Genomic DNA, 27,600 nt, shown 5'->3' with positions numbered 1-27,600 from the left:
AAATGCTATGGCAATTCTCCTCTGAACAAGAGTACCAACAGCATCCCCAGACACGTGTTTCGGTCTGGTTGGACCTCATCAGTAGGGAGGAGCTGTGCCTCTCTAAGAATAGTGAGCAAGGGGTCTACGTCTGGATTCCCCTAGTAACTTAGGGTGAGACCCAAAGTTACTTAAATATGCAAATTGACAAGGGGGGTCCTGGGAGTCTCTCTGCCAGACATGAGTCCTGGTTACGAGAGACTTACGCAGAGTCTTTAGCTCACTATCTTTCACAGAAAAGAAATATCCCAAACATATCAGTCTTTGTCCTGCCCTGGGGCAGTCCAGCACCGAAATGCTAGGCAATTCTCCTCTGAACAAGAGTACCAACAGCAACCCCATACACGTGTTTCGGTCTGGTTGGACCTCATCAGTAGGGAGGAGCTGTGCCTCTCTAAGAATAGTGAGCAAGGGGTCTACGTCTGGATTCCCCTAGTAACTTAGGGTGAGACCCAAAGTTACTTAAATATGCAAATTAACAAGGGGGTCCTGGGAGTCCCTCTGCCAGACATTAGTCCTGGTTACGAGAGACTTACCCAGAGTCTTTAGCTCACCATCTTTCACAAAGAAGAAATATCCCAAACATATCAGACTTTGTCCTCCCCTGCTGGACCGGACAGGAGGTAGGCTTGATAATGGGGGCTAGTTACAGGGGGTGGGGGGTGTTAAGAGTCTGGTGAACTGGGTGTGTTGGATTGGTGGTAGAGGAGGAGGTTGTAGGTAGTTTGGGGGCGGATATTGCGTTTGGCGTGAAGATTTTCATAGCCAAGGATCAGGGGTGCAAGGATCTGCCTGATCGACAGGAAGGATTTGGCAATGAGTGCAACGCCACCTCCTGGTGAGTTTGGGCGGTCTGTTCTGAAGCTGGAATAGTTGGGTAGGATGGCTAGCTTGAGGAATGAGCCAGAGGCACTGTGAAGACAGGATTGGCTAGAATATCAAGGTGTTGGTCAATGATGTCATGGCCTTCGATGAAATGGACACACAGCGAGCATGCATTTATGAGAGCATAGTTGATGGTCACTGTCTGGTTGGTAGCAGACAAGAGTGCGGTAGGGCGTGGGGGCTTTGTTTGTGTACAAGTGGTGGGGTGGCTGGGAGTGTAGGGTGGTTTGAGAGGAAAGTCTGGCAAGTCTGTGCTGGCCCATAGATGATAGGGTGCAGCTCGAGAGGAGCGGTACCTGAAGTCTGATCGTAGCTTGGATGGTCAGAATGGACAAAAGCAAGGGCAGGAGGGCTGGTCTGGGGGTGCAGTGTTGGTTTTTGCGTTGTAGGAGCCAGGCCTGGAACTCTGGTCTTGAGTGCCACTGTGGTGGGTACTTGGTAGTTCCTGACCGAATGAAAGCAAGTGTTGTGGTAAGTGAGGACAGGGAGTGGGTCAAGTGGCCAAGTGGCCGAGTGGCCGAGGGCAGGTGGCTCTGCTTCGTCCAGGTGTCCCCAAAGGGGTAGGTCTTCTGGGGGAAGAAGAATATAGTGGGGGCAGGGAGGCTTGAGGAGGCATGAAGAGGCATCAGCAGCGTAGTAGGAAGCAAGGTGAGGGCAGCTGTATTCACAGTGGTTCTGTGGTATTACAGAGCAGTAATGAATGTCAACAGCTCAGGACGCCTCTTCAATTCCAAGAGGGCCGCGTCACTCCTGCATACTAACCCGTGCACGCCAGAACTCAGAAACACTGCCTCAGAAAGAAGCAGCGTTTGTTGTGCTTTGGCAAGAACTCACAACCAAGAAGCTGTGCATTGCACTGCACCAACGATGTGTTGCTACTAGTGTAGGCCTTTATTTATCTTTTAGTTAGTGTTGATTAGCATATTATAAGGGTAGGGAGGAAAGGCCTCTGTACGAAGGTTGGATTCTTTGGCTACCCTTACCAACATTCTGTTACCGCCAGCATGAACTAACTTCCTTAAGTCCATAGGAAAAAAACCACAGGGATAATAACTATTTAATGGGTCTGATGGTTGAATCCAAAATTTGAAGGACTAATCTACAAGCGTCAAGTAATAATCACAGTTGTACAAATGATCATTTAAGTCATTCCTAGAAATCTTTGCCTCCAGGGATTAGGATGGAGGTGTACAGGTACAGCAAGGTTTTAGTAGAGGGTTAGAAACGGGCAAACCTTGAGAAGCTTGAAAAGTGTTCGCTTTGTATTTTTCCCCATTCACCTTTATCCTATGGGTATTGGCAGTGCTGTAGTTAAGAGCCTGTGGCATGCGAGAAAGCGACAGTGGGGTCTGTGGTGCCAGCCGCTCCTGTTAAGGTCTACCAACCAGGATGAGGAATGGATGTAAACCAGGCTCTATTCATCAGGCATGCTCTCCCAAGGGCCCACTCGCCCCTCCCCAAACAAAGGGTGATCTGAATGCAACTATGCCATGAAGCCCAATTCACTAGAGTTTCGCATCATCCCAGCAGGGTAAAACAGCCAGATATTAAGGAATCGGGTTGGGGTTTTCAAAGTATTTTATCCACAAAGTGGTTAACCACAAACCTTACAGCACCACACATGTTAACCACAAACTGTCCATCATCATGGCAATTTTGAAGCTACTTCCTCAAATTGACAATTGGCTCACCTTGAAGCTGAAAACTGCATCTCATACAGGACGGATTCAAAATGCGTCAAACCAATGAATATCTGTAAGAAAAAAACAAATGTATCATTTCCTGCACAGTGGAAGTAAAGACCATAATGCGATGAAAAAATGGAGAACAACCATTAAAAAGAGAAAGGAAGTGTAAAGATGCAGAAGAAAGTGTGACACAGTGGAGGCATGTTGATTGGTAAAGACTTTTATTCAGGCAAAAAGAGGAAACCTCTCTCCCCCCAACTCTAAAAGGGGTTTCCCTGCCTCTACTAAGGAGTCGGTCAGAATGTCCAAGTAAATAAAGAGAGTCCAGCGCTATGTCAAAACGCAAAAGGTAGTGGATCTTCCTCGTCCAGAAGAACGACTCCCTTCTTCTGTACAATGAGCCACAGTTTCTATCGTAGGTGGAATTCTGCCTGTGAGAATGACTCCCTTCTTCTGTACAATGAGCCACAGTTTCTATCGTAGGTGGAATTCTGCCTGTGAGAATGACTCCCTTCTTCTGTACAATGAGCCACAGTTTCTATCGTAGGTGGAATTCTGCCTGTGAGAATGACTCCCTTCTTCTGTACCATGAGCCACAGTTTCTATGGTAGGTGGAATTCTACCTGCGAGAATGACTCCCTTCTTCTGTACCATGAGCGACAGTTTCTATCGTAGGTGGAATTCTGCCTGCGAGAATGACTCCCTTCTTCTGTACCATGAGCCACAGTTTCTATCATAGGTGGAATTCTGCCTGTGAGAATGACTCCCTTCTCCAGGTCTCCGTTCTATTCGAACTTGTGGTGCTGCAAGCTTCCAGTTCCAATTCAATAGAAAAAGTTTCAACTCAAACATCATCCTCGTTGACCATAGTTTTGCTTCAATATTGGGTTCCTGGAGAAGGCCTCCCTTCTCCAGGTATTTGGTTCTCAATGCCTCCACAGTGCGAGGGGAAGGACTCCGCTCCCCAGGTCTTCTTACATCTGGCTTCACAGTTCACAATCTTCAATATTTGGGGTCCTGGAGAATCCCTTCCTTCTCCAGGTAGTTTTGTTCTCAGTGTTTTCACAGTGTCTGGGCCTTCTTCGGATTAGTTTCACAATACACAATCTTTGGGAAAGAAACCAGGAGGTATTGCTTCCTTCTCCGGAGGTCTCTTGGCTTTACAGATCACAAGGGCTGGGCGGAACAAGTCCCTACCCAGAGGCCATTCTTACGCTTCCGCATGCAGTTTGCACTGCCAGCGGGAATGCATCCCTACCCCTGGCTTGCTTTGTACTGCAAAAGTTCAGTTAACAGAAGGTCACACTTTTTATGGGTGCAGGTCCCAGACCAGTGTATGCCTCTAGGCTTTGTGCAGTAGTCCTGGTTCACTATCCTGCAGGTATTGGGACCATGAAGATGACTTGGATTGATCTTCATAAAAGGGTGAGGGTCCCAGACACATGGCATTCTCCCCTTTTGGTGTTGCAGATCTGGTTCACTACCCTGCCAGGTACTGCGACTATGAAGATGACTTGGGTTACTCTTCATAAAAGGATGCAGGTCCTTGGCCTGTGCTCGGACACTTGTCAGCTCTCCTGGAGACCCCCAACCATCCTGGCAACCCAGGTACCCGAGAGAGGCTTGCCAGTGTTCTTCAGTCGGTCATGGGCTCTCTTCTGTTTTACTTCAGGCCTCCTGCGGCTTTCTGGTGTGCTGCAGCAGCTCTGCAGCATTTGGTTAGTCACTTGCCATCTGCGACTGCGCGTTCCAGCTGCTTCTTGCACCTGGACGCCTACTTCTCCATGGCTCTGGTCGGCATATCCAAAGCGGACCGGATGGGACAGCTATGCCTGCAACTCCTTCCTGGGTTCTCTGCTCCAGTCTGCTTACCGTCTCATGGTTCCTCCAGGGAGGTAGGGCTTTTCTCCCCTTCCTGGTTTCCCTCATCAGTTTTGAATGGGCTCTGCCCGATCAGGTTTAGAGAGAAACAAGAAAGTTCATTCACGTTTGTGCTCTCTATGCTTCTGCACTTTGTCCCAGTACTAATTTGAGGTCTTCCATGGAGTCATTTTGGCTCTCCCTCATCTCAGTACTTAAAGGATACAGAGTCTACACTCTTTTGTCCCAGTACTTCCTATATTACTGGCATGGCAAGAACATTTAGGAACACTAGGGGAAGTGTTGGCGGGAGGGGGGGGGTAGGAAGGTGCGTTAGGCTTAGGTGAGCTATGGGGACACCATGTTCTCCAAAGGTTGTCACTAATCCCACAGGGGGCTTCCCTCCCCATGAGATACACACGCTGAGTACCACCCCCAGAGGGACTATCGGGTAGCGACCCCACCTCCCTGGGCGCATGAGAAGGGGCTCCCTCTAGGGGAGAAGTGACGACATTCAGGAATTTATCACGAAAGGCATTACATTAGAAGCTGTGAGAAGCCCAAGGACATTCTCACATCTACTCCCCTCGGATCCTTCTCAGGGGGCCAGGGAACGGCCATCTCTATTGGACCAGACCATGGGGGTGGAGAAGTGAGGGAGGATTACCTGGGTGGAGCGCCCTTGGGTAAAATTGGGCCCCGAGAGGTCCTCTGAGACAATATTTTACACTCCCTTCTTCCAAAGAATCGCCAATCCTAATGCAATCATGGGATATGGTTATCCTTGTCCTATTGACAAGTAAAAGGACAAGAGATCCCGTCAGTCTAGAGACATCAGATGAAGGGGAACAGGCGAGGGATTGAGAGTGGGGTACACACAGGCGAGACATGTATCCCTTTTCCTGTTGAGGACCAACCTAGCCCTCCCCAGACCTTTATGGGTTACTATAAAACGGTTCCCCTCATTTCCACACATGATACACTTGGCAGTACTGAGACGAGGAAGATGCCTGCAGAGTGTTGTAAGAGGCATGTCCCCTTAATCAAAGTCAGGCAGAACCAATTGAGAGAGCACACCTGCACCCTGTTAATCGGTTGCAGATGTATAAAATGAGACATAGAACACCAAAGAGGAACAGGGAGGCCTGTGGGGGTGAGACCAGCAGGGGACACTGGTTAAGAGGAGGCAGCCGTGGTGGGACCGGAGCAGGAACCAGGATGCAGCCATAAATCCAGGAGCACTTGCGGGACCCAAAGTGGGCTGTGTAATTTCTCACAGGTCTGGGAGCCCCTGTAATCGAGAGCAGGTAGCAGAAGCTGGGAGAAAGACAGGAGAAGAAAGGTCACCGCCCGCATCCATGAAGAGGCATTCAGATTACCAGCGTACTGAAACACCCAGCAGACAAGCTGGACTCGTAGCAGAGGACTTCCCGACTCCAGAGGTGCGAGGAAGCAGCGGGAGCTGCATAGAGGAGACACCGGAAGCGAGCACCGGGGCGCTCCTATCTGACTGAAATAAAGTAACGGTCTGTGAAACCAATGGAAACAAAGGTTCAGAACTGAATGGGAAACTTCAAATTAAGCAAAACGAATGCATCTTGAATGCCAAACTCAATGGAAACTCTACATTGGGCAACATGAATATATATATATATTAAATACTGAACATACCAAAACAGAGAATTGAGTAAAATCTTGAAACTAAACGTAACATTAAATTGAATAAAACCTTATGGGCAAGGCGATCAACACAGAACCGTCCAAGTGCCAATGTGAAAGTGAATGACCGAAAAGGGGGCAAGTGTAAGAAGGCGTCTTAATGCGGTAATGCCAAATACTGGCAAGAGGTGTGTGACATGTGATGGCAGAGCCAGGAGGCTGACAAAGGGAAGCCAGAGGAGTGTAAAGCAGCACATAAAGCAGGTGATTTGGTGCACAGGAGCCAATGCCAAAGAACCTGTGTGGGCTGGAGCCCAGGGATCCTGGTTGAGCGACCTGTGATGGGTGGACCACATAGTCCGACTACTGTGCCTAGACCAGTGAGTCGTGGAAACTGAAGACATTGTGAAACAAACCAATGAAAGCACTAAGTTAACTGGTGAAGCAAACCAGAAAGAGGGTCAAGTGGACCACGAGTTGTGTGAAACCTTTTGAAAAGACTAAAGCAAGTATCAGTGGGAAGATAAACTCTTGGGCAAGGGAACCCTGAGGCTTTGGAACGGCATGTGTTGTCTTGAGAACGGAGTCTCAAGATCTTTTCGTTTTGAACTGTGTGCTTGGAACTTGGGCAAGGAAACCCAGAGTATTGTTTGGAACTGTATTTCCTTGAAGTTGTGAGGTAATCTTGAGATTGCTGTGGAACCTTCCTATACTTGGGGAAGGGGAGCAGGATGAGAGCTGGAAGAAGCTCAGGACTTTGAGATGAAAACTCTTTCTTGTATTATTAACATCCCTACACACACTTTAGCTTTAATTGTGAGGGAAAGGATAGGTTTTGGACACAGACCGATTACTAAGCTGAACTCAGACTTTCCTTGGTTTCATTCAGGTAGGGGAATCCCACCTTAGCATAGCGCAATTTGGGCCTTCTACCATCCTGAGATTTAAGTTAATAAATATCTTTTGTTTAGATTCTTAAATCGGTTGTCTGTTGTACATGATGCCTTCACAAAGCCTTTGCACAGTGGATAGCTCTATATTGTCATCCTGCTACTGTGTGAGCATCCAAGTACACTGTGCTACACATAAAAAGCACAGCATGGATGGTTTCCGTGGGGACTACGATACACCATCAGAAGTCGGAGACAGAGTTGCCAGTAATATGAATGTTTTATTAACTATCTATCCCTGTCTCGAAAAGGGTATCCCTACAAAGAAAGGGACACAAGGGTGCATGTCATCAGAATGTCCAAAGTTAGCTCACCGTCCTCGGTTTAAGCTCCTAATCTAGCCTAGTCACTTCACTAGTAAAAGACACTCCCCCCCACCCCACCCTGTATGAAAATGCTCTAACGTTCTTCCAGTACTGGGACTACTTCATGATCCAGGTGAAAGTCTCCTTTCTCCCTGTCTGCGATGATGGCAATTTTCAGCCAACAAAGTTCCTGACCGTTATTTTTAAAGATATTCTCCTTCCAGGCACTCCATGCTGCCTTTCCAACCTTGGTGTCAATAGTTTGTCCTTCAGACCCCCGCTCCTTGCTCTCAGAGAGTGTATTTGTAACAACTTGGTCCAGATCAGATGACCTAGAACTGTCATTAAAATTGGGGAATCTCTCCTCTAATGTAGGTTTTACTGAAGTCTAGTTTAGTGGTCTAAAGACATCCACTGCAGTGAGAAACTCCCTCTGATGACCTCTTCTCTTCCTCGTGTGTCAGTGGCCTTCTCACCATTACTGACCCCGGCCCAAAGCAGAGACCCTCTCCTTGTCTTCCCACTGGTCCGCCCAGGCTCCTGTTATCTTCTGGGCCTTCTCGTCGGGCATCAGCACTGCTAGTGGTTGGTATTGGTCTTGCTCCTGCTTTCCAAGGCCTTCGGCTGCTTTGCTGGCTTCTCAGCAGCTCTGTGAACACTGGCTCCCTATGTATTCTGGAGGCCGTGCCACTGCCTCGCCTTCCTCCATGTGTCGTCGGACCTCTAGGCCTACTCAATTTCCAGCTTCCCACGTTCTCCCTCTCTGGTACTCCTGGGCTGGCTGGACCAGCTGGATACTAAGGCGAGTACCTCTTCCCTTTTTATAGGGCCAAAACATTGTAAATGAATGGCAAAGTCAAGTCTCTTGTCGGTTTTAATGAGGTGGTCTTCATGCCTCCTCAGCTCCTACTTATCCTAGTACAGTCTATCGTCACAGAGTCACAATGTAGCGTTTGAAAGTGTGCGTGAGTAGTGTCACGAGTGGAGATGGAGATGGGGTGTAAGATGGAATAGGGGTGGTGTGGCCCAGAATGAGCATCCCTATCCCCAGAGGGTTGAGTCCTCCCCTGCAAGGTCCTCCCTCGTTTTACCACCCTTAGGGGGAATATTTTGTTAGCGGCTGCACCACCCTAGCCTGACAGGAAGAGGCATCTCGTGGTAGAAGTGGCGCCATTCGAAGAATTACCACAGTTCCCAAACTGGCAAATGCGCAGCGAAACGTCTCCATGTAGACAATGTATTTATGCAGAATTCTGTACACAGCTGGTAGACCTTGCAATCAATCATTTAAAATCCCACTAGAAATGGGATTTAGTTACCAACAGGCACCCTAGATCATGAAACAAAATTTGCACTCACCACTAGACATTGGCGAATGGGAATTCACTCTTGGCAAGTAGGAAATGGTGTGATATATGTGAGTGGGGAAATGGCGTTCACAAACTAGGCTGGCTTTGTTTGGCTGGTAGCTAAACACATGACATTTGTCTACATGCAGCTCATCGCACCTAGATGGCTTACTTAGGATTTATAGAAGCAGCATCTCATCACCTGCACACATCACATTACACAGACAGCATCTCATCACCTGCACACATCACATTACACAGACAGCATCGCATCACCTGCACACATCACGTTACACAGACAGCATTGCATCACCTGCACACATCACATTACACAGACAGCATCGCATCACCTGCACACATCACATTACACAGACAGCATCGCATCACCTGCACACATCACATTACACAGACAGCATCTCATCACATGCACACATCACATTACACAGACAGCATCGCATCACCTGCACACATCACATTACACAGACAGCATCTCATCACCTGCACACATCACATTACACAGACAGCATCGCATCACCTGCACACATCACATTACACAGACAGCATCGAATCACCTGCACACATCACATTACACAGACAGCATCTCATCACATGCACACATCACATTACACAGACAGCATCGCATCACCTGCACACATCACGTTACACAGACAGCATCGCATCACCTGCACACATCACATTACACAGACAGCATCGAATCACCTGCACACATCACATTACACAGACAGCATCTCATCACATGCACACATCACATTACACAGACAGCATCGCATCACCTGCACACATCACATTACACAGACAGCATCTCATCACCTGCACACATCACATTACACAGACAGCATCGCATCACCTGCACACATCACATTACACAGACAGCATCTCATCACCTGCACACATCACATTACACAGACAGCATCGCATCACCTGCACACATCACATTACACAGACAGCATCTCATCACATGCACACATCACATTACACAGACAGCATCTCATCACCTGCACACATCACATTACACAGACAGCATCGCATCACCTGCACACATCACATTACACAGACAGCATCTCATCACCTGCACACATCACATTACACAGACAGCATCGCATCACCTGCACACATCACATTACACAGACAGCATCTCATCACATGCACACATCACATTACACAGACAGCATCTCATCACCTGCACACATCACATTACACAGACAGCATCGCATCACCTGCACACATCACATTACACAGACAGCATCGCATCACCTGCACACATCACATTACACAGACAGCATCGCATCACCTGCACACATCACATTACACAGACAGCATCTCATCACATGCACACATCACATTACACAGACAGCATCTCATCACCTGCACACATCACATTACACAGACAGCATCGCATCACCTGCACACATCACATTACACAGACAGCATCGCATCACATGCACACATCACATTACACAGGCAAGAGATCTTTATCTTGTCCAACTCTATAGCACTTCATACTCCAATATCAAACTGGAAGCCCCTCATGTTATTTTGTGATGCAACCCTGCCACCCCACCCCCAGTCATTTCCCCCATAGTTGAAGGGAGCCTATGGCTCTGCAAAGAAATGCATCCATCCGACCGACTACACAGACTGCGCCATCTACAGAGGCTGCCTCCAAACCACATTTGCCCAGGTACCTGCAGGCAGTGCATCACACACTGTGGCTTTTCTCTGAAGGAAAACTTTGGCAGGAGACGCAAGAAGTTTCTCAACAAACGGAAAATGGTCTCTCGGATTTGAAGTAGATCCCTGGGAGAAAAATCGATGTCATTCTCTTGATCTTCCTCTTCCTCAGATATATCGTCCATCTGAATTCCGTGGAAGAAATTAAAATGAAGTAAAGCGACTTTATGTGGACATACCTTTGTAAAAAACGACACACACCACCAAACATCTCATGCCCCACTCTGGCATGCACTACATTTCAGATATCTAATGGCGATGAAATGAGTCTGGAGTTGTTCCCAAATACCAAACAAAAGCCGTAGTTCTAAATAGCATCAGTGGTTCTCAAGTAGTGGGGTCTAATTGCTACAAACCGTTCCTGGGAAAGGAAGTGCATGGAAGAAAAAGTATTCAAATGAAACGTTTTAAAAACAACGACAAAATAAGCAATGCATTAAATAGGACCTATTTAATGCCTGTCTTGGCTCCTTATAACAATAAATAACTTTTGTTAAGGTTCTTTTGGATGGGTACAATCTGCCACCCACAGATTTCTTATTTACAATACCTGCATAATGGGCATTAAAATAAATCCCAAACCACCCATTAGGGGTTACCTGTGTAACAGACAGGTTCTTGCATGTCATCATGGGAGCTCTGGGTTCGAAATTAAGATTTGATGAGCAGAAGCCAAAACCAGATATTGGGTTTTAAGCATCACCCAGTAGACAGGAGCTCCCACTGGATAACCAGGAGCCAGTACCCAGCGTTCCACAAACCTAACTTCCACTTTTGGCCCATTATTTATCATCCATTATGTTTAAACTAGTGTACAGGCCAAAGTGCAGGTTTTCATTGACACAGTAGGACCACTATATATCCTAAGGCAGCAGCTCCCTCTAGCGGTGACAGCAGGCCAAGCTACTGCATCAGGCAAACATACAGAGACAAACATCGGCCTTTTATTGTATTATTGGATTAGAAGATTAGATGTGTACTAGATGTGTTCCAACTATTAACATTCTCAAATACTCCCGTTAATGTCACATGAATTTTTGTGAGGCACTAGTCGGCATCAGGAGTCAACGCAGCTCCTGGTAGCCGTTATCAAGCTAAGAAGGCTCTCCTAGGCTTCAAGCGGGAGCTAAAGAGATCCCAGCAATTTAGATCCCTGGGGCTACTAGCAGGTGATGCCATGCCACTGGTACACATACAATCTTCATGTTACCCTCGTACCCCAGTGGCACTCAATGTCACACGCTTCAGAGGCAACAAAAACATTAGACCTGGTAACGAGCAAACAAGGTGCAACAATCAGTAGCGGGATAGAAATGAGGGCGCAGAGGAATCTGTGGTAGGAATATCATACTCACCAAAAATACAAAATACTCAAGGGGAGTAATTGTTTTACATAAATTATTACAATTTGAGTTAATTGTACAGTGGAACAAGATGTATCTGAAGAGAATAAAAGTAATATATCCCCCTCACCCTGCGCCTTCTACAATCATGCTACGTCGTCCTCCTTTTGCTATCCCCATCAGTAAACTCATCTTGAAACTCCCACTGCGCCACCTCTTTTGCAGCTCATATCTCCAACAAACAAAGCCAACGAGTTAAACATACATCTTCCAACACCTGTCCACCTCGCCTCTCTTCCACTGAGACACAACTTCTCTACTCTTCCTTACCACATCAACTGAACATTGCACTCTGGAATGCTCAGTCTGTATGCAACAAAACATCCTTTATCATAGACTGCTTTCACAGCAGATCTCCTACCCTAGACTGCCTTGCTATCACTGAAATCTGAATTTCTCCATCTGACACTGCCACCTTGGCGGCCCTACATGACTCCATCTAACCTTCATTCACTCTCCTTGTCTGACTGGCAGGAGGAGGAGACAGACACCCACCCACTCTCTTCACACCTCAATGCCTCACAAATCTCCAAGGCCATGTCCTCTCCTACCTCTTGAAGTAACCATCTCTTTTGCTCCGCCTCATTCAGTTCACATCATCTCCATCCATCGCCCTCCTACTCAATTCTTTGATGAACAAGGGCAACTCCTTGACTGTCTTTCCACTAAACATCACCACATTCTCTTAGGTGACTTGAACCTTCCCTCGCCAACCACTTCTCTAAAATCTGAACGTCCGTCTTTTCTTAGTGATCACGCTCTCCATCTCCACTCTGCATGACCTACCTACCCATGCAGTGCGTAACTATTTGGATCTCTTATTCATCTCCACCTCTCGCTCTCTCTCTGCCACAGTCATACCATCCCTAACTGATCACTCCATTGCTTCTACCAGCATCTCATTTCCACCCTCTCACCTCTCCTTACACATTACTAAAAGGAAATGTAAACCATCTACCATTCCTCCCTTTCTCTCAGGCCTACAGTTCACACTCTCATCCTTCACACCCGATGCCTCTTCCACCAACACTGCCTTTTCCAGCTTCCAATCACTACTACACGACTCATTCTCCGCTCACTTCTAGCTGCTAACGTTCACCCCAAATTCTCAGCATCTTCAAACATGGATCACCCCATTCATACGCTCGCTCTGCACAGACACGCGTTGGCTGCAGCACAAATGGAGGCTTACCCAGTCTGCTCTTGATGAAGCAGAAAAAGATTCTACTGCACCCTCAGACTCGCTCCATCCATCCATCCTCACCTGCTACATGGCACTCTAAACTCACTCCTCCTGAACGTAGGACTATCAACTCCACTCTCACAGCTAATGACCTAGCTGAAGCGATTACTGAAACCATTTCCAAACTTAGCAACTCTCCCGACCTTACTCACACGCCCTCCTCCTACATTCTACATACTGCCTACTCTACCATCATCCTCTGCCTCCAGCTCCCACTTTAGTCACACTAATACTGAAGAAGTACTCTCTACTGATGAAGGCTAACCCTTTGTGTGCCCCACAGGACCCTCTTGCTCCTCAGCTAGTCAAGCCTATTGCCCCTTTCTAAACCTGGTGGTGCTTCTTGACAGATGCAGTCCCAAACACAGTTTCTTTGGGACCTGGTATTTCCTAACTAGTTGCCCTGAGAGGGCGCACGAATGGTTCAAGGCCAGTTTGCTGAACATCCTAGGTCTGGGTTTAAAGGGTCTCTCTAGTAGGGTATTTGGTGAGAATCCTGCAGGGCTATTCTGCAAGGGCACCCCCTCCTCTTCTTGAGCATTCATGATTTGCCTTGTGCCAAATAACATTGAGGATGGTTGATGAGTCGGGGTTAATATCAATGTCCTGTCAGTTCTACTCTAAGGAGAACAGTGGGCAGGACGGTAGTGTTGGCACTGTGACTATTGCAGAAAGGAAAAGAAAAATGTGTTTTAAATTGTGCATTGTAACTCTCCAACATCGTTGAGGAAGAAAGGTCTATAACCCCACACCCTCAAGGTTCTGCTTTGCAGGCCCATGATCACATAAGTTCACAAGCAAATTGATAAAACGTCACTTTTTGCAAATAGAAAAGGTGGTAGAGGCGCTCCCTGGTCATTTTGAGCAGTTCTATCACCTCTATTAAGCCCAGTGAACATCTCACTTACCTCCATGGCCTCTCTCCTGGTGGGCTTTGCCCTCTTCTTGCCTCCTCTGGCATCCCCCTGAGCACTCTTCCCAGCATCCTTCTTCCGCTTCTTACTGGAGCCCGCTTCCTGGGGCCAGCTGTTGTCCAGAGTGTTCATGCATTTCTCAAACAGCACTGGGTGGAACACCTGGTTGGCAACACTGCCTGAAACAAGAGTAACAGCACAGATTGGAATGGAATCGGGCCTAGGGCACTAAGGACCACCAAGTCAAACAGCAAAAATAAACTGCTGCCCGAGAAGACAAGGTAAGTAGGAGCATATGCAAAGGTAGCAGCAGTCAGTCCTGAGAAGACTAGAACAGAATACAGACCAACTATCTACGTGCCTTCATCTGGCCCATCACAGACTATCAAGTCGGGGGGGGGGCAGGGGGTGGAGAGAATAAAAGGTAAATGTAGACATAACCAGAAACAAATGCCACCCCATTTTTGAATTTTCAAACTAGCTGCCCTAATCATTTAGTGGTAGAAACACTAGTCCATTAAGGGCTGGCTACAGATTTGGTCACAAATAAGATTCTCTGGCCTAACAGCAGCTGCTGGTCGGAGAAGGTTCTGGAGGTTGAAGTCTAAAGCGACCTTCTCATCTGATGAGTTGAGGCAGAAGCGACTGAATGGAGAGAACGTCGATGGGTGCACAAGGGTCTGGCTCAGGGCACTGCCTCAAGAGAAGCAGCGCAAACCGGAAAAGCAACTCTTGAAGGTTTGTCTTTGGGTAGAGAGGCTGCACAGCCAAGGGGTGGGGAACACCCAAAAAAGGATTTAGGCGCATCGAAGGGCAGAGCCACTGCGGAGTACACCTGCACAGGCTCATGCCTTTCCTCTGCACAACATCCCAATAGTAGGGGGAAAAAGAGCCTGGGCGGGAAGGACAAAGAATGAAAAGGGTAATCGGGCACCAATGTGGAGTACGTTCAAGCCATCTCAGCTCGACCGAAAAAATAACAGAATTTCATAGCATGGAGTATATGCCAATGGGATGAAAATGGATGAGGGGTAGATATACGGGCGGGTGGGATGGTGGGGCAGAGAGGAGGAAGCGGGGTTTAAGGTGGCTTGCTGGGGGTTCTGATCACTTACACCAGATGCAGTGTTCTAGTCTTCCCCTTGAACTATGAAGGCATTTGCAATCTTGGTAACATGCTAGCGTTGTCCTGCAATTTGGAAATGGAGCCAGGCTGCCGCAGACTAACGCAGCCAATGCACGCAACCTACCTGGAATCTCGAGCAGCAAGAAGTAGAGGCCAGCAGCGTGCAGGCCATACACCCGCTGTTGCACGTTGGCCTTTTTACTCTCCAACATCTGGATGAAGTGATACAACACAGCCACGAGAGCCTTATGGGAAAGCTCATTCTCTGCGAAAAGTGTCCAAACATTCTGCAAGGAGAGGAAAGAAATGAATCAGGGTAGTCCGCCTCAGCGCTTGGCTGCCATGTACTGCACAACCAGGCCAGCCGTGTGCCTCACGCCACCCTTCCCAGCCTTTAGAACCGTCACCTTTCTGAATGTCCCTTGTGTCCTTGCTCGCAGAAGACTTCAGGTCAGTCCCATGGTTCGACCCAGATCAAGCCCACCCTGCCTATTCTCAATCTAGGCTGCCTTTCAACACCTACTCCCCAAACTACCTTTCACTAACCTTTCCAGACCCAATAGAGAATACAGTGTGCTCCTTCACAAAGGATTCTACCTTGTGTTGGGGGGGGGGGGGCGTTAATGCACATTTTAATGCTTTATTGGTGAAACTGCAGAGGACAAACGCATCCGAGTGGCAGACACACTAAAACAAGTCCGCATGGTCTCTTTTAAACAGGCCTCTAAATTTGAAACGGTCTCTAGCCTCTGGCTAGTGATATTGGACGTTTGCCGTGAAATGGTGTGCAGTGTGCATGTGGGGAATTGTGGGGCAAGTTACTTTTTATGGCTCGTAGCTTGCAACTTTACATTTTAACCTGCGCTTTAAACGTATCATGTGTCTATCCAATCTTAGCTTTGTCCTAAAATGACCAAGAAATGTAGCACCATGAAAAATATTAAAGTGAGATATAAAGAGAAAGAGGAGTGGAGGGGCTGAAGGGGAGAAGGGAGCAGAAAAGTCAGCAAGCAGACCCATCCACAAAGGGGAGACATGACAAAGACTCGCAGAAGCAAGGGCAGAAAGTGAGATTCAAAATTTGGCAGCAACTTCGAGCAAACCAAATATTCATAACTTACCAGACGGAGACTCAACAGAACACTCCCTTGACAGCCCTGCAGCACCAGTGGCTCTCCACCCAGAGGAGCGTGCAGACTTCGAAAGCCACCGAAGATAAAATACAGAGACAGAAACTGGAAAGAGTCCCAGGATCTTCCGTCACCGACTGCCTGCACACATTTCCAGCCATTCTGGAAGAGGAGGCATTCTTAAAGACTCGAACTGAACAAAATGTTCAAGTTTCAAGGAAGTGATGTACCAGAAAACCACAGGCGCCAGGAAAACTACTCCAATAGTGGAGGCCAGTTTAAGTTTGAGGTCAGGAGTATTTAGAATTGTACCTTGGTCTGCGTATTTAAGGATACCAGAACGTTTGATTGGAAAAGACTAAAGGGCGTTTGTTGGAGTGAAATCTTTGCTACATCGAGGAGACCCAGAAGATGGAACGATGCATAGGGAAGGGTGAAAAGGTCTGGAGCACGGATGAAAGGAGGATGGGTGTACAAGATAATGGGTTCAACATTCTCACCGACATTTGAAGCTAGACCAGAACAAGCTCAAGGGTTGGGTTCACAAACCCGTATAGAGGGGGGACTGGGGGGGTGAGGGTTCCGAGTAAACACAAACCTGTGGCTTGAATACTTAGAATGGACACTTAAGACAGAGTCCGGAGGCTGGGCACAGGTAGACAGCTGAACGGAGCAAAGACATGTGGACGGAGCCAGAGCAAGGGTACGAATAGGTAGGTACCCGAGTGGAGCACAAGGACTGGGGCGACCATCAGGAGGGGGTGAGTGGACTGCAGGCCCGAGTTGCTAACCAGGGAACAGAGGCAGGGCGCGGTTTCTAAGCCAGCAGTGCAATTGTGAGGTCATAGACACTTGTGCCATGGTGATGTCAGAGCATTCTGGCCTAGATTTGAGAGGCAGGTGCTCAAAGCTTGAGGCATTACGCAGAATGCAGCTGTTCAATTCAAACAGGATTTTCAAAAATATTAAAAGGCCAGTGCATCTGAACTCAGGTTATGTGCAACCTAGGCAGTAGCATGGTGGAGTGTTCAAGGATGCTGTTGAGGGGAGATGGTTGGTCAGGCCGATTCTGTTAGCTGCATCAGTCTCCTCTCTATGGGGGGGCCTTAACCCAAATTAACCCATTTACCTGTGGCCTGCCTCAGGGTCTTCACTGTAACACTTGAAACAAGGAGGGGGTGGGGCCAAGCATGCATGATCAGTGTTGCCGCTGCTGGCCTGCATAGTGGCCCACTCTGAGAGCCAGGAGAAAGCTGAAAGCCAACAAGGCACGTGCTGGGCCGAAGCCCGTGCTGCATCATGCCTGGGGCCTGCGAAGAAGTAGCGCTCTGCAGCGTGGAGACGCCGTATGGGCAGGGCAACAACATACGGAGCCAATGAGGATGTGCACGCACCTGAACCTCCACACAGCGAGGGGCAAGAGGAGGGCAGAGGCCACGCACCAGAGACAGTAGCTTCCTAGAAAGGGTAGGCAGACCTGCAGAGTGTGTGAGGGATTGCGCCATAGTGGAATCCAGGCACACAGCGACCACGAGTAGAGGACCATACCCATGCTTGAAAAGCAGCTCCACGCACATGCATCAGAGCTCCAGTTGGCCAGTGTATGGGAGCGAGGGGTCCTCAGGCCCCCTCGCGTCGTACGCTCCTCAGTACAAGGCTTGGACCACGTGCCTCCGGTAGTGGGATTGCCCCATGCCCTTATGTGAAGTTAACCACGGTTGACTGCTACATAGATGATACTACTGAGCAGGACAGAGGCATCCATCTTTTGTGCCCCCTTTCGACTCCATCTTGCTAAACAGGCCTCACTGCGATAGTATAACAATGCTCAGCTCCCCTTCCACAACAGCAGCCAAGGACAGAGACACACACACACACACAAGGCGTGCAGGCAGCTGGCTGGCCCTCACCCTTGCACTCCCCCTGCGAAGGAAAGCTCTGCGCTTCCATTCTCATGCTGAAGCCGCAGAAAGTTGCAACAATAAATATGCTACAGTTTTCTTCCTCCGAGATCACTGTTCGCCTGAGAACCGGCATGTGAACCAGAATGAGCTAAGCACTTTCTGCTCGATTCGCCCTCATAAACATGCAAGCCACCCACCCCCATTAGAACAATATATTGCCATCCTGACCCTGCACCCCCTGTAAGGTATTTCTTTCAAGTGCCAGACCCTCGCCTGTGCTGCGAAACCCACCCAATACACTCACTACTAACCTTAAGCATTTTTACTACTATATAAGTTTTTACTTGTACTAATGAGTTTTGAAACCTAGCAGATATGCGAAACACAGCCTGATTCTTCTACATGCACAATAAGGTCAAGGCCTCCAAATAAAGCCACGAATGACCCAATTGTACTGACAATCATTGTGTGTGTGACTTATGGTGAAATGTGACAAGTAGCATAAAATGTTTTAAATAATTTGTTATTTAGTGTGTAACATATTAGCTTAGGTAGTGACCACAGTGACCGGACCCTGACCTGCATGGAGCACAAGATGTTTGACGTCCGTCAGCTACTCAGCCAACCAGGAGGAAGAGATGCCACCCACACCTACAGCACCCCACCGCCTGGCCAATCGGGTCCATTTAGCATTTTTTGTTAGAGTTACTTTAACTAATATAAATATGAGTCTGATGTAATGAGAGGGTTGGAGTTTTTTGGGCTATTTCCTAGCTGGAGAAATAAACCATCCTTTGAACTCTTGCAGCCGGGTCTCAGTGTCTCTTTCCCTGACAAGGGGTTGTGTTTGCTATTTTATTTTTTCTCTCACACGTAGTAAGACGGGGAAAGGCACCTACACCAGCAATCCCCCACGGTGCAAAGCCGCACTAAGAGAAAGATGGACCAGTATGCTAGGAGCGCACAAACCTGCAAAACGTAGGAGCAGCCCAGATGATCGGTACACAGTGAAGCATCTAGCGCAGTGAACACGCGAGAAGGGCCGCATGCTGCTGCTGTGCTACAACTTGTACTTGACATTACAATTACATGGCGGCAATCCGCTCATATTTGGAAGGTGGTGTAGTCTGCATGGGGCTAGAACACATTAATTTCTAATTTTATTTGTTTGTTGTGCTAGCTCGTCATATCACGATTGATTTTGTTCTTTGCTAGGAGCTTGGAGTCTGCTATACGGGTGCCACCACAAGTACCGCAACTACCAGGGAAGGTGGTAGGAGTTGGGAGCAGAGCCAGTGCTTTGCTTCTGAAACCTTGCCACTACCACTACACTCTTACTTTATTACTGCCATGCCATTGTGTTGATTCTTACCGTGCTCTAAAGATCGCCTCTGTATTGTGTAGCCAGCTTATTGCAATTATCTGCATTTTGAGTGCAGTGTCAGGAACCTGAGGGCGTCCTCACTTATTTCTCCCCAACATCCTCTACTCAAGTAGCCAGGGAAGGGCCATCGCTTTTGGATCCCGACCCTGGGGGTGGCGATGCGATGGAGGATCAACTGGGTAGCGGAGACTTGGGGAGTGGTAGGGGGATGTCCCTGGGTGAGACGCGGTATCCCCCACCCATTTCCATTCCATGATGAACCCTCAGCCCCAGCCGCATTAATGGGATATTGTCACCCTGTTTCCTCTGCCCAGGATAACACCAGAAGGCATCATCAGTCCAGGAATCGTGAGACCAGCATGGTATCCAGAGACGACACAGACAAGTGAAACAGTTTGAAATCCTTTATTCTGAATGGTCTGGATGGTGAATCTTGCCCTAACTCTAAAATGGGAATGTCCCCCAACGGAAACAAAACTAAGGGAAGTCCAAGTCTGTCAGTCCAAAAACAAATACTGTGTCAAAACCTATGCTTGTCCTCACTTCTACAGAACAATGGGGTGAATGGGATTTGGCCAACTCAATAGTGATCAAAGTAAAGTTAATGTGACAATGGTCCTTCCTGCAGCTCCCTTCCCCAAGTAAGGCACTCAGGAATATACATGGCAAGCAAAGCGACTTCACAGACACCAGATTCTTTTGGAATCAAGCTAGACCCTAAAGTACTGGACATAGCGACGTTTGAGGAGGCAACATATGGGACAGATATCCAGAGGTCTTAACACATCAGTGGAGAAACTGAAGAGTTTCAAACACAGGGTATTCTAAAGACCGATGTGCCACATACTCCTTATGCTCCAGTGACCCCTGAAGAACAAGCTGCGCAAACCGTGCAGCACCGATTGTAATCGAGTCGAGGGAGCGATGCCCCTACTAGGCGCATAAGAAGAACAGCATCATCTGTCGGTGTGGGCCGCAGGTCCAAAAGGATTTGCGTAGATCGCCTTCTCCTGGCCAGGGTTACGAAAATGTTGGCTCTGTTGGAGGGTGCCAAGAATTTCTTTAGCTTTGATTTACCGAGCATGTACCAGCAGGATTAATTGTTCCCCTACACCATCAGGCTGTGTACTCCAATGCCGGTGTGAACAGGTTTACATGGACAAGAATCACATTACAACAGCTCGCACAGAAGGAACACAGACAACAACCCTCCAGTGTCGTAGGCTCATCAAGCCACACACATTACATTGCAGATATTCAAGGGCTGGCGGCAAGGTCAGAAGATGGGCTGGGAAGCCTACTGCATATGTAGACTTCAGAGTCAGTGTCTCGAAGCAATCAAGGAGGACATCTTCTCATGTGAAAAGATCAAAAAGGAAATCTAATTCAGAACGTGAAAATATGTAGCTCAGCCAACTGTTTCCAACAGTGAAGGTTGCGAAACAAGGGGTTCTGCAAACATTGATGGGGCACATCACAAGCAGCAGACACGCATGAGTGGGCTTCTGCAAACAACGTTAGGGGGCTCAGAGTCATAACAGTGAACCACACAAATGGAGTCCTGCCCCAAGAGAGCCCATAGAAAACAAGACTTGGGAAAGCAAGCACTTTAAATCAGATGAGGCTAATTTATCCAGTAAGATCAATAAGAAAGCAGTTGACCAATGCCTTGATATCACTCAGTGGTTGCATGTGGAATGAACAGCAAACACGACTTGGACGAGCATACCTCTGTGGTCCCTGCATCTTCGGTAGCGAAGGGGTAGAGACACTTGTACAGCTTGGTGAAGGCTTCCACTCCATTTTCCGTGATCTGCTCTTGGAATCTGGAATCCAAAGCCTCGGTTTCTGTGAAATCCAACTCCCACACAGTGTCCACCCACGCTGGAACAAGAAAACCAGAAGTCACACAGGGAACCAACACACAAGCACGAAAACGTAAAGGACAACACAAAATGTAATATTTTGCAGCCTTCTATGATATGCGTGCCATACGCAAACATTCAAGCCGACAACTAGGAATATGCACAAGACCCTCTAGGTGAGGCACCATGGGATGGCAGAAGGCTTTGTGGGGATGCGTGGTAGGGCAAGACACCAGGGGATAGCAGAAGGCTGTGTGGGGGATGCGTGGTAGGGCAAGACACCAGGGGATAGCAGAAGGCTGTCTGGGGATGCGTGGTAGGGCAAGTCACTAGTGGATGGAAGAAGGCTGTGTGGGGATGCGTGGTAGGGCAAGTAGCAGTGGATGGCAGAAGGCTGTGTGGGGATGCGTGGTAGGGCAAGACATCAATGGATGGTAGAAGGCTGTGTGGGGATGCGTGGTAGGGCAAGACACCAGGGGATGGAAGAAGGCTGTGTGGGGATGCGTGGTAGGGCAAGACACCAGGGGATAGCAGAAGGCTGTCTCGGGATGCGTGGTAGGGCAAGACACCAGGGGATAGCAGAAGGCTGTCTGGGGATGCATGGTAGGGCAAGTCACTAGTGGATGGAAGAAGGCTGTGTGGGGATGCGTGGTAGGGCAAGTAGCAGTGGATGGCAAAAGGCTGTGTGGGGATGCGTGGCAGGGTAAGACACCAGGGGATGGCAGAAGGCTGTGTGGGGATGCGTGGTAGGGCAAGTCACCAGGGGATGGCAGAAGGCTGTGTGGGGATGCGTGGTAGGGCAAGACACCAGGGGATAGCAGAAGGCTGTCTGGGGATGCGTGGTAGGGCAAGACACCAGGGGATAGCAGAAGGCTGTGTGGGGGTGCATGGTAGGGCAAGACACCAGGGGATGGCAGAAGGCTGTGTGGGGATGCGTGGTCAGGTAAGACACCAATGGATGGCAGAAGGCTGTCTGGGGATGCGTGGTAGGGCAAGACACCAGGGGATAGCAGAAGGCTGTCTGGGGATGCGTGGTAGGGCAAGACACCAGGGGATAGCAGAAGGCTGTGTGGGGGTGCATGGTAGGGCAAGACACCAGGGGATGGCAGAAGGCTGTGGGGGGATGCGTGGTCAGGTAAGACACCAATGGATGGCAGAAGGCTGTCTGGGGATGCGTGGTAGGGCAAGTCACTAGTGGATGGAAGAAGGCTGTGTGGGGATGCGTGGTAGGGCAAGTAGCAGTGGATGGCAGAAGGCTGTGTGGGGATGCGTGGCAGGGTAAGACACCAGGGGATGGCAGAAGGCTGTGTGGGGATGCGTGGTAGGGCAAGACACCAGGGGATGGAAGAAGGCTGTGTGGGGATGCGTGGTAGGGCAAGACACCAGGGGATGGAAGAAGGCTGTGTGGGGATGCGTGGTAGGGCAAGTCACCAGGGGATGGCAGAAGGCTGTGTGGGGATGCATGGTAGGGCAAGGCACCAGGGGATGGCAGAAGGCTGTCTGGGGATGCATGGTAGGGCAAGTCACTAGTGGATGGAAGAAGGCTGTGTGGGGATGCGTGGTAGGGCAAGTAGCAGTGGATGGCAGAAGGCTGTGTGGGGATGCGTGGCAGGGTAAGACACCAGGGGATGGCAGAAGGCTGTGTGGGGATGCGTGGTAGGGCAAGTCACCAGGGGATGGCAGAAGGCTGTGTGGGGATGCGTGGTAGGGCAAGACACCAGGGGATAGCAGAAGGCTGTCTGGGGATGCGTGGTAGGGCAAGACACCAGGGGATAGCAGAAGGCTGTCTGAGGATGCGTGGTAGGGCAAGACACCAGGGGATAGCAGAAGGCTGTGTGGGGGTGCATGGTAGGGCAAGACACCAGGGGATGGCAGAAGGCTGTGTGGGGATGCGTGGTCAGGTAAGACACCAATGGATGGCAGAAGGCTGTCTGGGGATGCGTGGTAGGGCAAGTCACTAGTGGATGGAAGAAGGCTGTGTGGGGATGCGTGGTAGGGCAAGTAGCAGTGGATGGCAGAAGGCTGTGTGGGGATGCGTGGCAGGGTAAGACACCAGGGGATGGCAGAAGGATGTGTGGGGATGCGTGGTAGGGCAAGACACCAGGGGATGGAAGAAGGCTGTGTGGGGATGCGTGGCAGGGCAAGTCACCAGTGGATGGCAGAAGGCTGTGTGGGGATACGTGGTAGGGCAAGACACCAGTGGATGGCAGAAGGCTGTGTGGGGAGGCGTGGTAGGGCAAGTCACCAGGGGATGGCAGAAGGCTGTGAGGGGATGCGTGGTAGGGCAAGACACCAGGGGATGGCAGAAGGCTGTGTGGGGATGCATGGTAGGGCAAGTCACCAGTGGATGGCAGAAGGCTGACTGGGGATGCGTGGTAGGGCCAGATCAATCAAGTCCACGTCATAGGAGAACTGCTACAGTGTTGACCAAGTTAAAAATACTGTCCCACGAGTTATTAAAAGAAGGAATTTCTGGAATTTGATGGCGTAATATGTTTAATTTCAACTATTATCCAAGTGCAATAGGTCCCCGTCGTGGTCCTTTCCACCCTTGACTTAAATTAACTCTCAAGTGTAAACTTGACCAGATATGTGGCATTGAAGAGAAGAAAAAAAAAAGAAGTCCATTAAATTAGTCAAATTCTGCCCAAACGAAGAGGCATCAGAAAGGAATGGAGTTATGCAAATGGTAAACAAAACACAAGACGGTCTAAATCAAAGTTCATAAAAATTAATCTAAAAGAAAAATCTAACCGAAGGACTCCATTATGTCTAATTCTCTACAATAAACCCAGATAAAATGTCCTTATCCGATCGTTAAGACTCTTGCAAGATCAGGGCATATTACAGTATCTGTGTTGAGGTTACGCTGTCTAATGCAGTTCGGCGTCCATCACTTTCATGGCATTGGCACTTGCAAGCGAGAGTTGGGAAATTAGGAGTGGTCGGTAAAGTGCAAGGTAGCGTGTGTGGGGGTATGTGTGTACACACACCTGCTGCCGTTTTTTGACAGCATATAATACAGCGAGCCCAACCATACCTTTGGGCAAGTAGGTTTTTTTTAAGCAAATGCTACCTTGTGAGTTGGCCCAGTCGCATTCATGGATATACTTGCAGTGTGAGGTCATGGTGAAATCATTTAGAGGGAGAGGTTGAAAGTTCAGTTGGCAGTCAGCATTAGCTTTGGGTGGGCCTTTGAGCATGCATGAGGCACGCCACACAATTCCTGGGCCACCAGTGCATAATAAATGGCAAGCGTAAGACCACTGCAGAATAGAGGCCATTTGCCAAATTTTTAGTTTGCAAATTGGTATTAACGCCTGCATGTGGAATAGTTTAACTAATCGGTAGAACATGAACGACTGATAGTTGGTGAGGCTGCAGGTGCAGAGTGGTTTGCTACATCGATGTCCTGCTAAGGCTTCATGCGCAGCGTGCTTGGCTGTGTCAATGCTTGGTAAGGCGCAGCGTGGTTGGCTACGTCCATGCTTGGTAAACTGCAGGTGCAGCGTGGTTGGCTACATCGATGTCCTGGTAAGGCTGCAGGCGCAGCGTGGTTGGCTACGTCCATGCTTGATAAGGCTGCAGGCGCAGCGTGGTTGGCTACGTCCATGCTTGATAAGGCTGCAGGCGCAGCGTGGTTGTCTATGTCAATGCTTGATAAGGCTGCAGGCGCAGCGTGGTTGGCTACGTCAATGCTTGATAAGGCTGCAGGCGCAGCGTGGTTGGCTACGTCAATGCTTGATGCATATCTAGCCATAATGTATCATCCCATCGAAGGTTCATTGGAGCTACAGTAAAAATTAGCAAGTTCTTGGGGAGCAATCAGAATGAAGACCCCAGCCAATTGGCCAAAAGGTTCACATTCCGAATTCACAGCCTGAATTTACGTCCCCTTACACCAGATTTCTTTCCTGAATATTAAACTTTCAATAACAGTCTGAACTATATTCAAATCAGCCAGCCTCTGCACCAAAACAAACAATCCAGCTTGTATTGATGGGCCTTTGCAGAAAATACAAATTAACCCAAGATGCCTTTGGCCCCCTTGGGGCTTATCAGTGAGAGAAAGCTTGAGTCTACGATCAACCAGCAAGAGGTCTATGTCAGAGTTGCACATGGTCGATTCAGTAAAACAATGGCAGCGGCCAAGAGAGGGCTGCCCAGTGGTTTACATTCTAGTAATTTATTTACTGTGTGTAGCCGAGGTGAGTCGGAACACAAAACATCCTAGCCCACTCCACCTAGGGACACTAGATGTGTGTCAAAGACTCAAAGTGGCAGAAATGAGTGTGGGGTAGTTCGCCCTGCAGGGAGGGGGATGGTTTAATGGTACGGATATTTTTGATAGGCATGGGCAAAAGCTTAGAGGGGTCCACTCCTGAAGAGGCAGAGCCGAACCAACAAAAAACCTTCAAATGGTGCCCAGAAACATAGCCAGTGGTTTAGATCAGTAAGCACACACATTCTACAACTATTTTATAGCAATTTTAAGGATACAGCAAATCCAGCTACAACACTTACGAGAAGAGAGGATTTCATATTTAACTAATTAAGCCAAACCAAATATCGCTCAGAAAATAGCGGCCTCAAATGCCCCAATAAATTCAGGCCTTAACAAAAGGGCAACAGCAAAATTCACACCATTACAGGTGATAAGAACAATCATTCAAGTCCTGACGTCTGTGAAACTTTTCATTAATCCGACAGCAGTGGCAACCAACTACAATGGAGGTTCACACAAAGTTCACCTTTCAGCACATCGAAAGGCTAGAAACATTACAAAACAAGGGAATCATGCTAGGTGTGTAGTCCTGCATCTACCACTGGGCACAGCAATAGTGTTTGGCTAGACTAGGTGTTGCCCTCTGGGGACGGCGTAGATAAACCAACCTCCAATGTTAGGCTAGGATACCAACTAGCTAGTCCTGGCTCTCAGAGAGACCTCACGCCGAGGAGGGGAGGCAGGTGGCCATTAGGCCCAGTTCACTAACACGTAGGTCACAATAAAAGAAAGTCCACGCAGTAATTACTGAAAATATTCTCCTATAGTAAAGTCTCAAAAGAGACCTACATTTACAGGTAATACATAACAGAACACATGCATAAACAAAACCTTTTGTAACAGGAAAAATATCTATTCAGATACTTTTAAATAATTCAAACTCGGAGAAAGTCTTCAGAGAGGAATGGACCGGACCAAGTCAAAAGGCAGCTCCTGGGGGTAGTGAAAATGCAGAAAGTCTTAACAGAGTTCCATGGAGCATCAGAGGAGGGGACCTTTGGGCTGGTGAGGATGGAGGACCCCACCAGATAAAGGCCAAAGGCAGGTTCGACAACCAGTGGGTCATGACAGGGTCTTGGGGATGAATTTGTCAAGGGTGGGGGTGAAGGACACCTTAGGTGGTGCGGGGTGGGGGGGAGTGAAGGTGCACCCCCTGTCCCCGGCACCCCTGAAGCTTTGTACACATACTAGTGCCCCCATCTCTGACCTGGTGCCTTTCTGTCCTGGCAAGGTCTTTCTCAAGTAGTTCCTAAGACACTACGATTACCAGAATGCACCAGACTCCTCAGATCCTTAAAATATAAAGTGTCCCTGGGAAGCAACACTGCAGAGAAAAACTGCAGGAAAAATAAATAAACACAACTGCCACAACACGTCTGGGCCATTAGACAAGACCCAGTCTGGAGCAGGAGGAATGGACAAGCCCCCCCCTTTCAGAAGCTGAATAGGGGGTCCAAACACCTACCCTACACTTACTACAGGGGAGCAGTGAGGCCGGCGGCAGCAGCAGAGGAGTTGGACCCATCAGGGAGCTGCCCAGCACTAGGGTAGACCCAGAAACCTTCTCCAAAACCTTTGTAGGCAAAGACTTACCTGATCCAGGTATCAGGTAGGGATTAGAAAAACACAGCAATCATATGGACCATATGACAAAAATGGAGGCTGAAAAGGGAGCAGGGCCAGAGGTCCATCCTGACCCACATGTGGAAAGCTCATACAGATTGGTGAAGGGAATCAGCCGACACAAGTAGCCAATCCGAGCGTATGGAAGCTTCTAAGCCAGAAGAGGGTGGCAGGGCTATAAAAACCCAGCAGAATCAGTTGCCAGTGAGATTTGCACATGTGAGGTCAGCGAGCAG

General features: G+C 48.6%; 1 protein-coding gene across 1 annotated transcript in view; it reads right to left on the bottom strand.

Moving 5' to 3' along the window:
• The window catches only part of NCAPD3 (non-SMC condensin II complex subunit D3), a 579,984-nt gene that overhangs the window by 494,999 nt on the left and 57,385 nt on the right, over positions 1-27,600 (bottom strand). Inside the window, exons 2-6 of the mRNA XM_069614114.1 lie at positions 21,321-21,475; positions 15,298-15,460; positions 14,042-14,226; positions 10,442-10,612; positions 2,616-2,677 (exon numbers count right to left, since the gene is read on the bottom strand). Coding sequence (XP_069470215.1) covers positions 2,616-2,677; positions 10,442-10,612; positions 14,042-14,226; positions 15,298-15,460; positions 21,321-21,475 — 736 coding nt within the window. The remainder of the gene's footprint in view (positions 1-2,615; positions 2,678-10,441; positions 10,613-14,041; positions 14,227-15,297; positions 15,461-21,320; positions 21,476-27,600) is intronic.

The sequence above is a fragment of the Ambystoma mexicanum genome, chromosome 9 (assembly GCF_040938575.1).
Source record: "Ambystoma mexicanum isolate Mex_15411 chromosome 9, UKY_AmexF1_1, whole genome shotgun sequence".
Taxonomy (NCBI): Eukaryota; Metazoa; Chordata; class Amphibia; order Caudata; family Ambystomatidae; genus Ambystoma; species Ambystoma mexicanum.
Note: the sequence above shows the minus strand (reverse complement) of the source record. Positions and strands in the feature narration are given on the sequence as shown.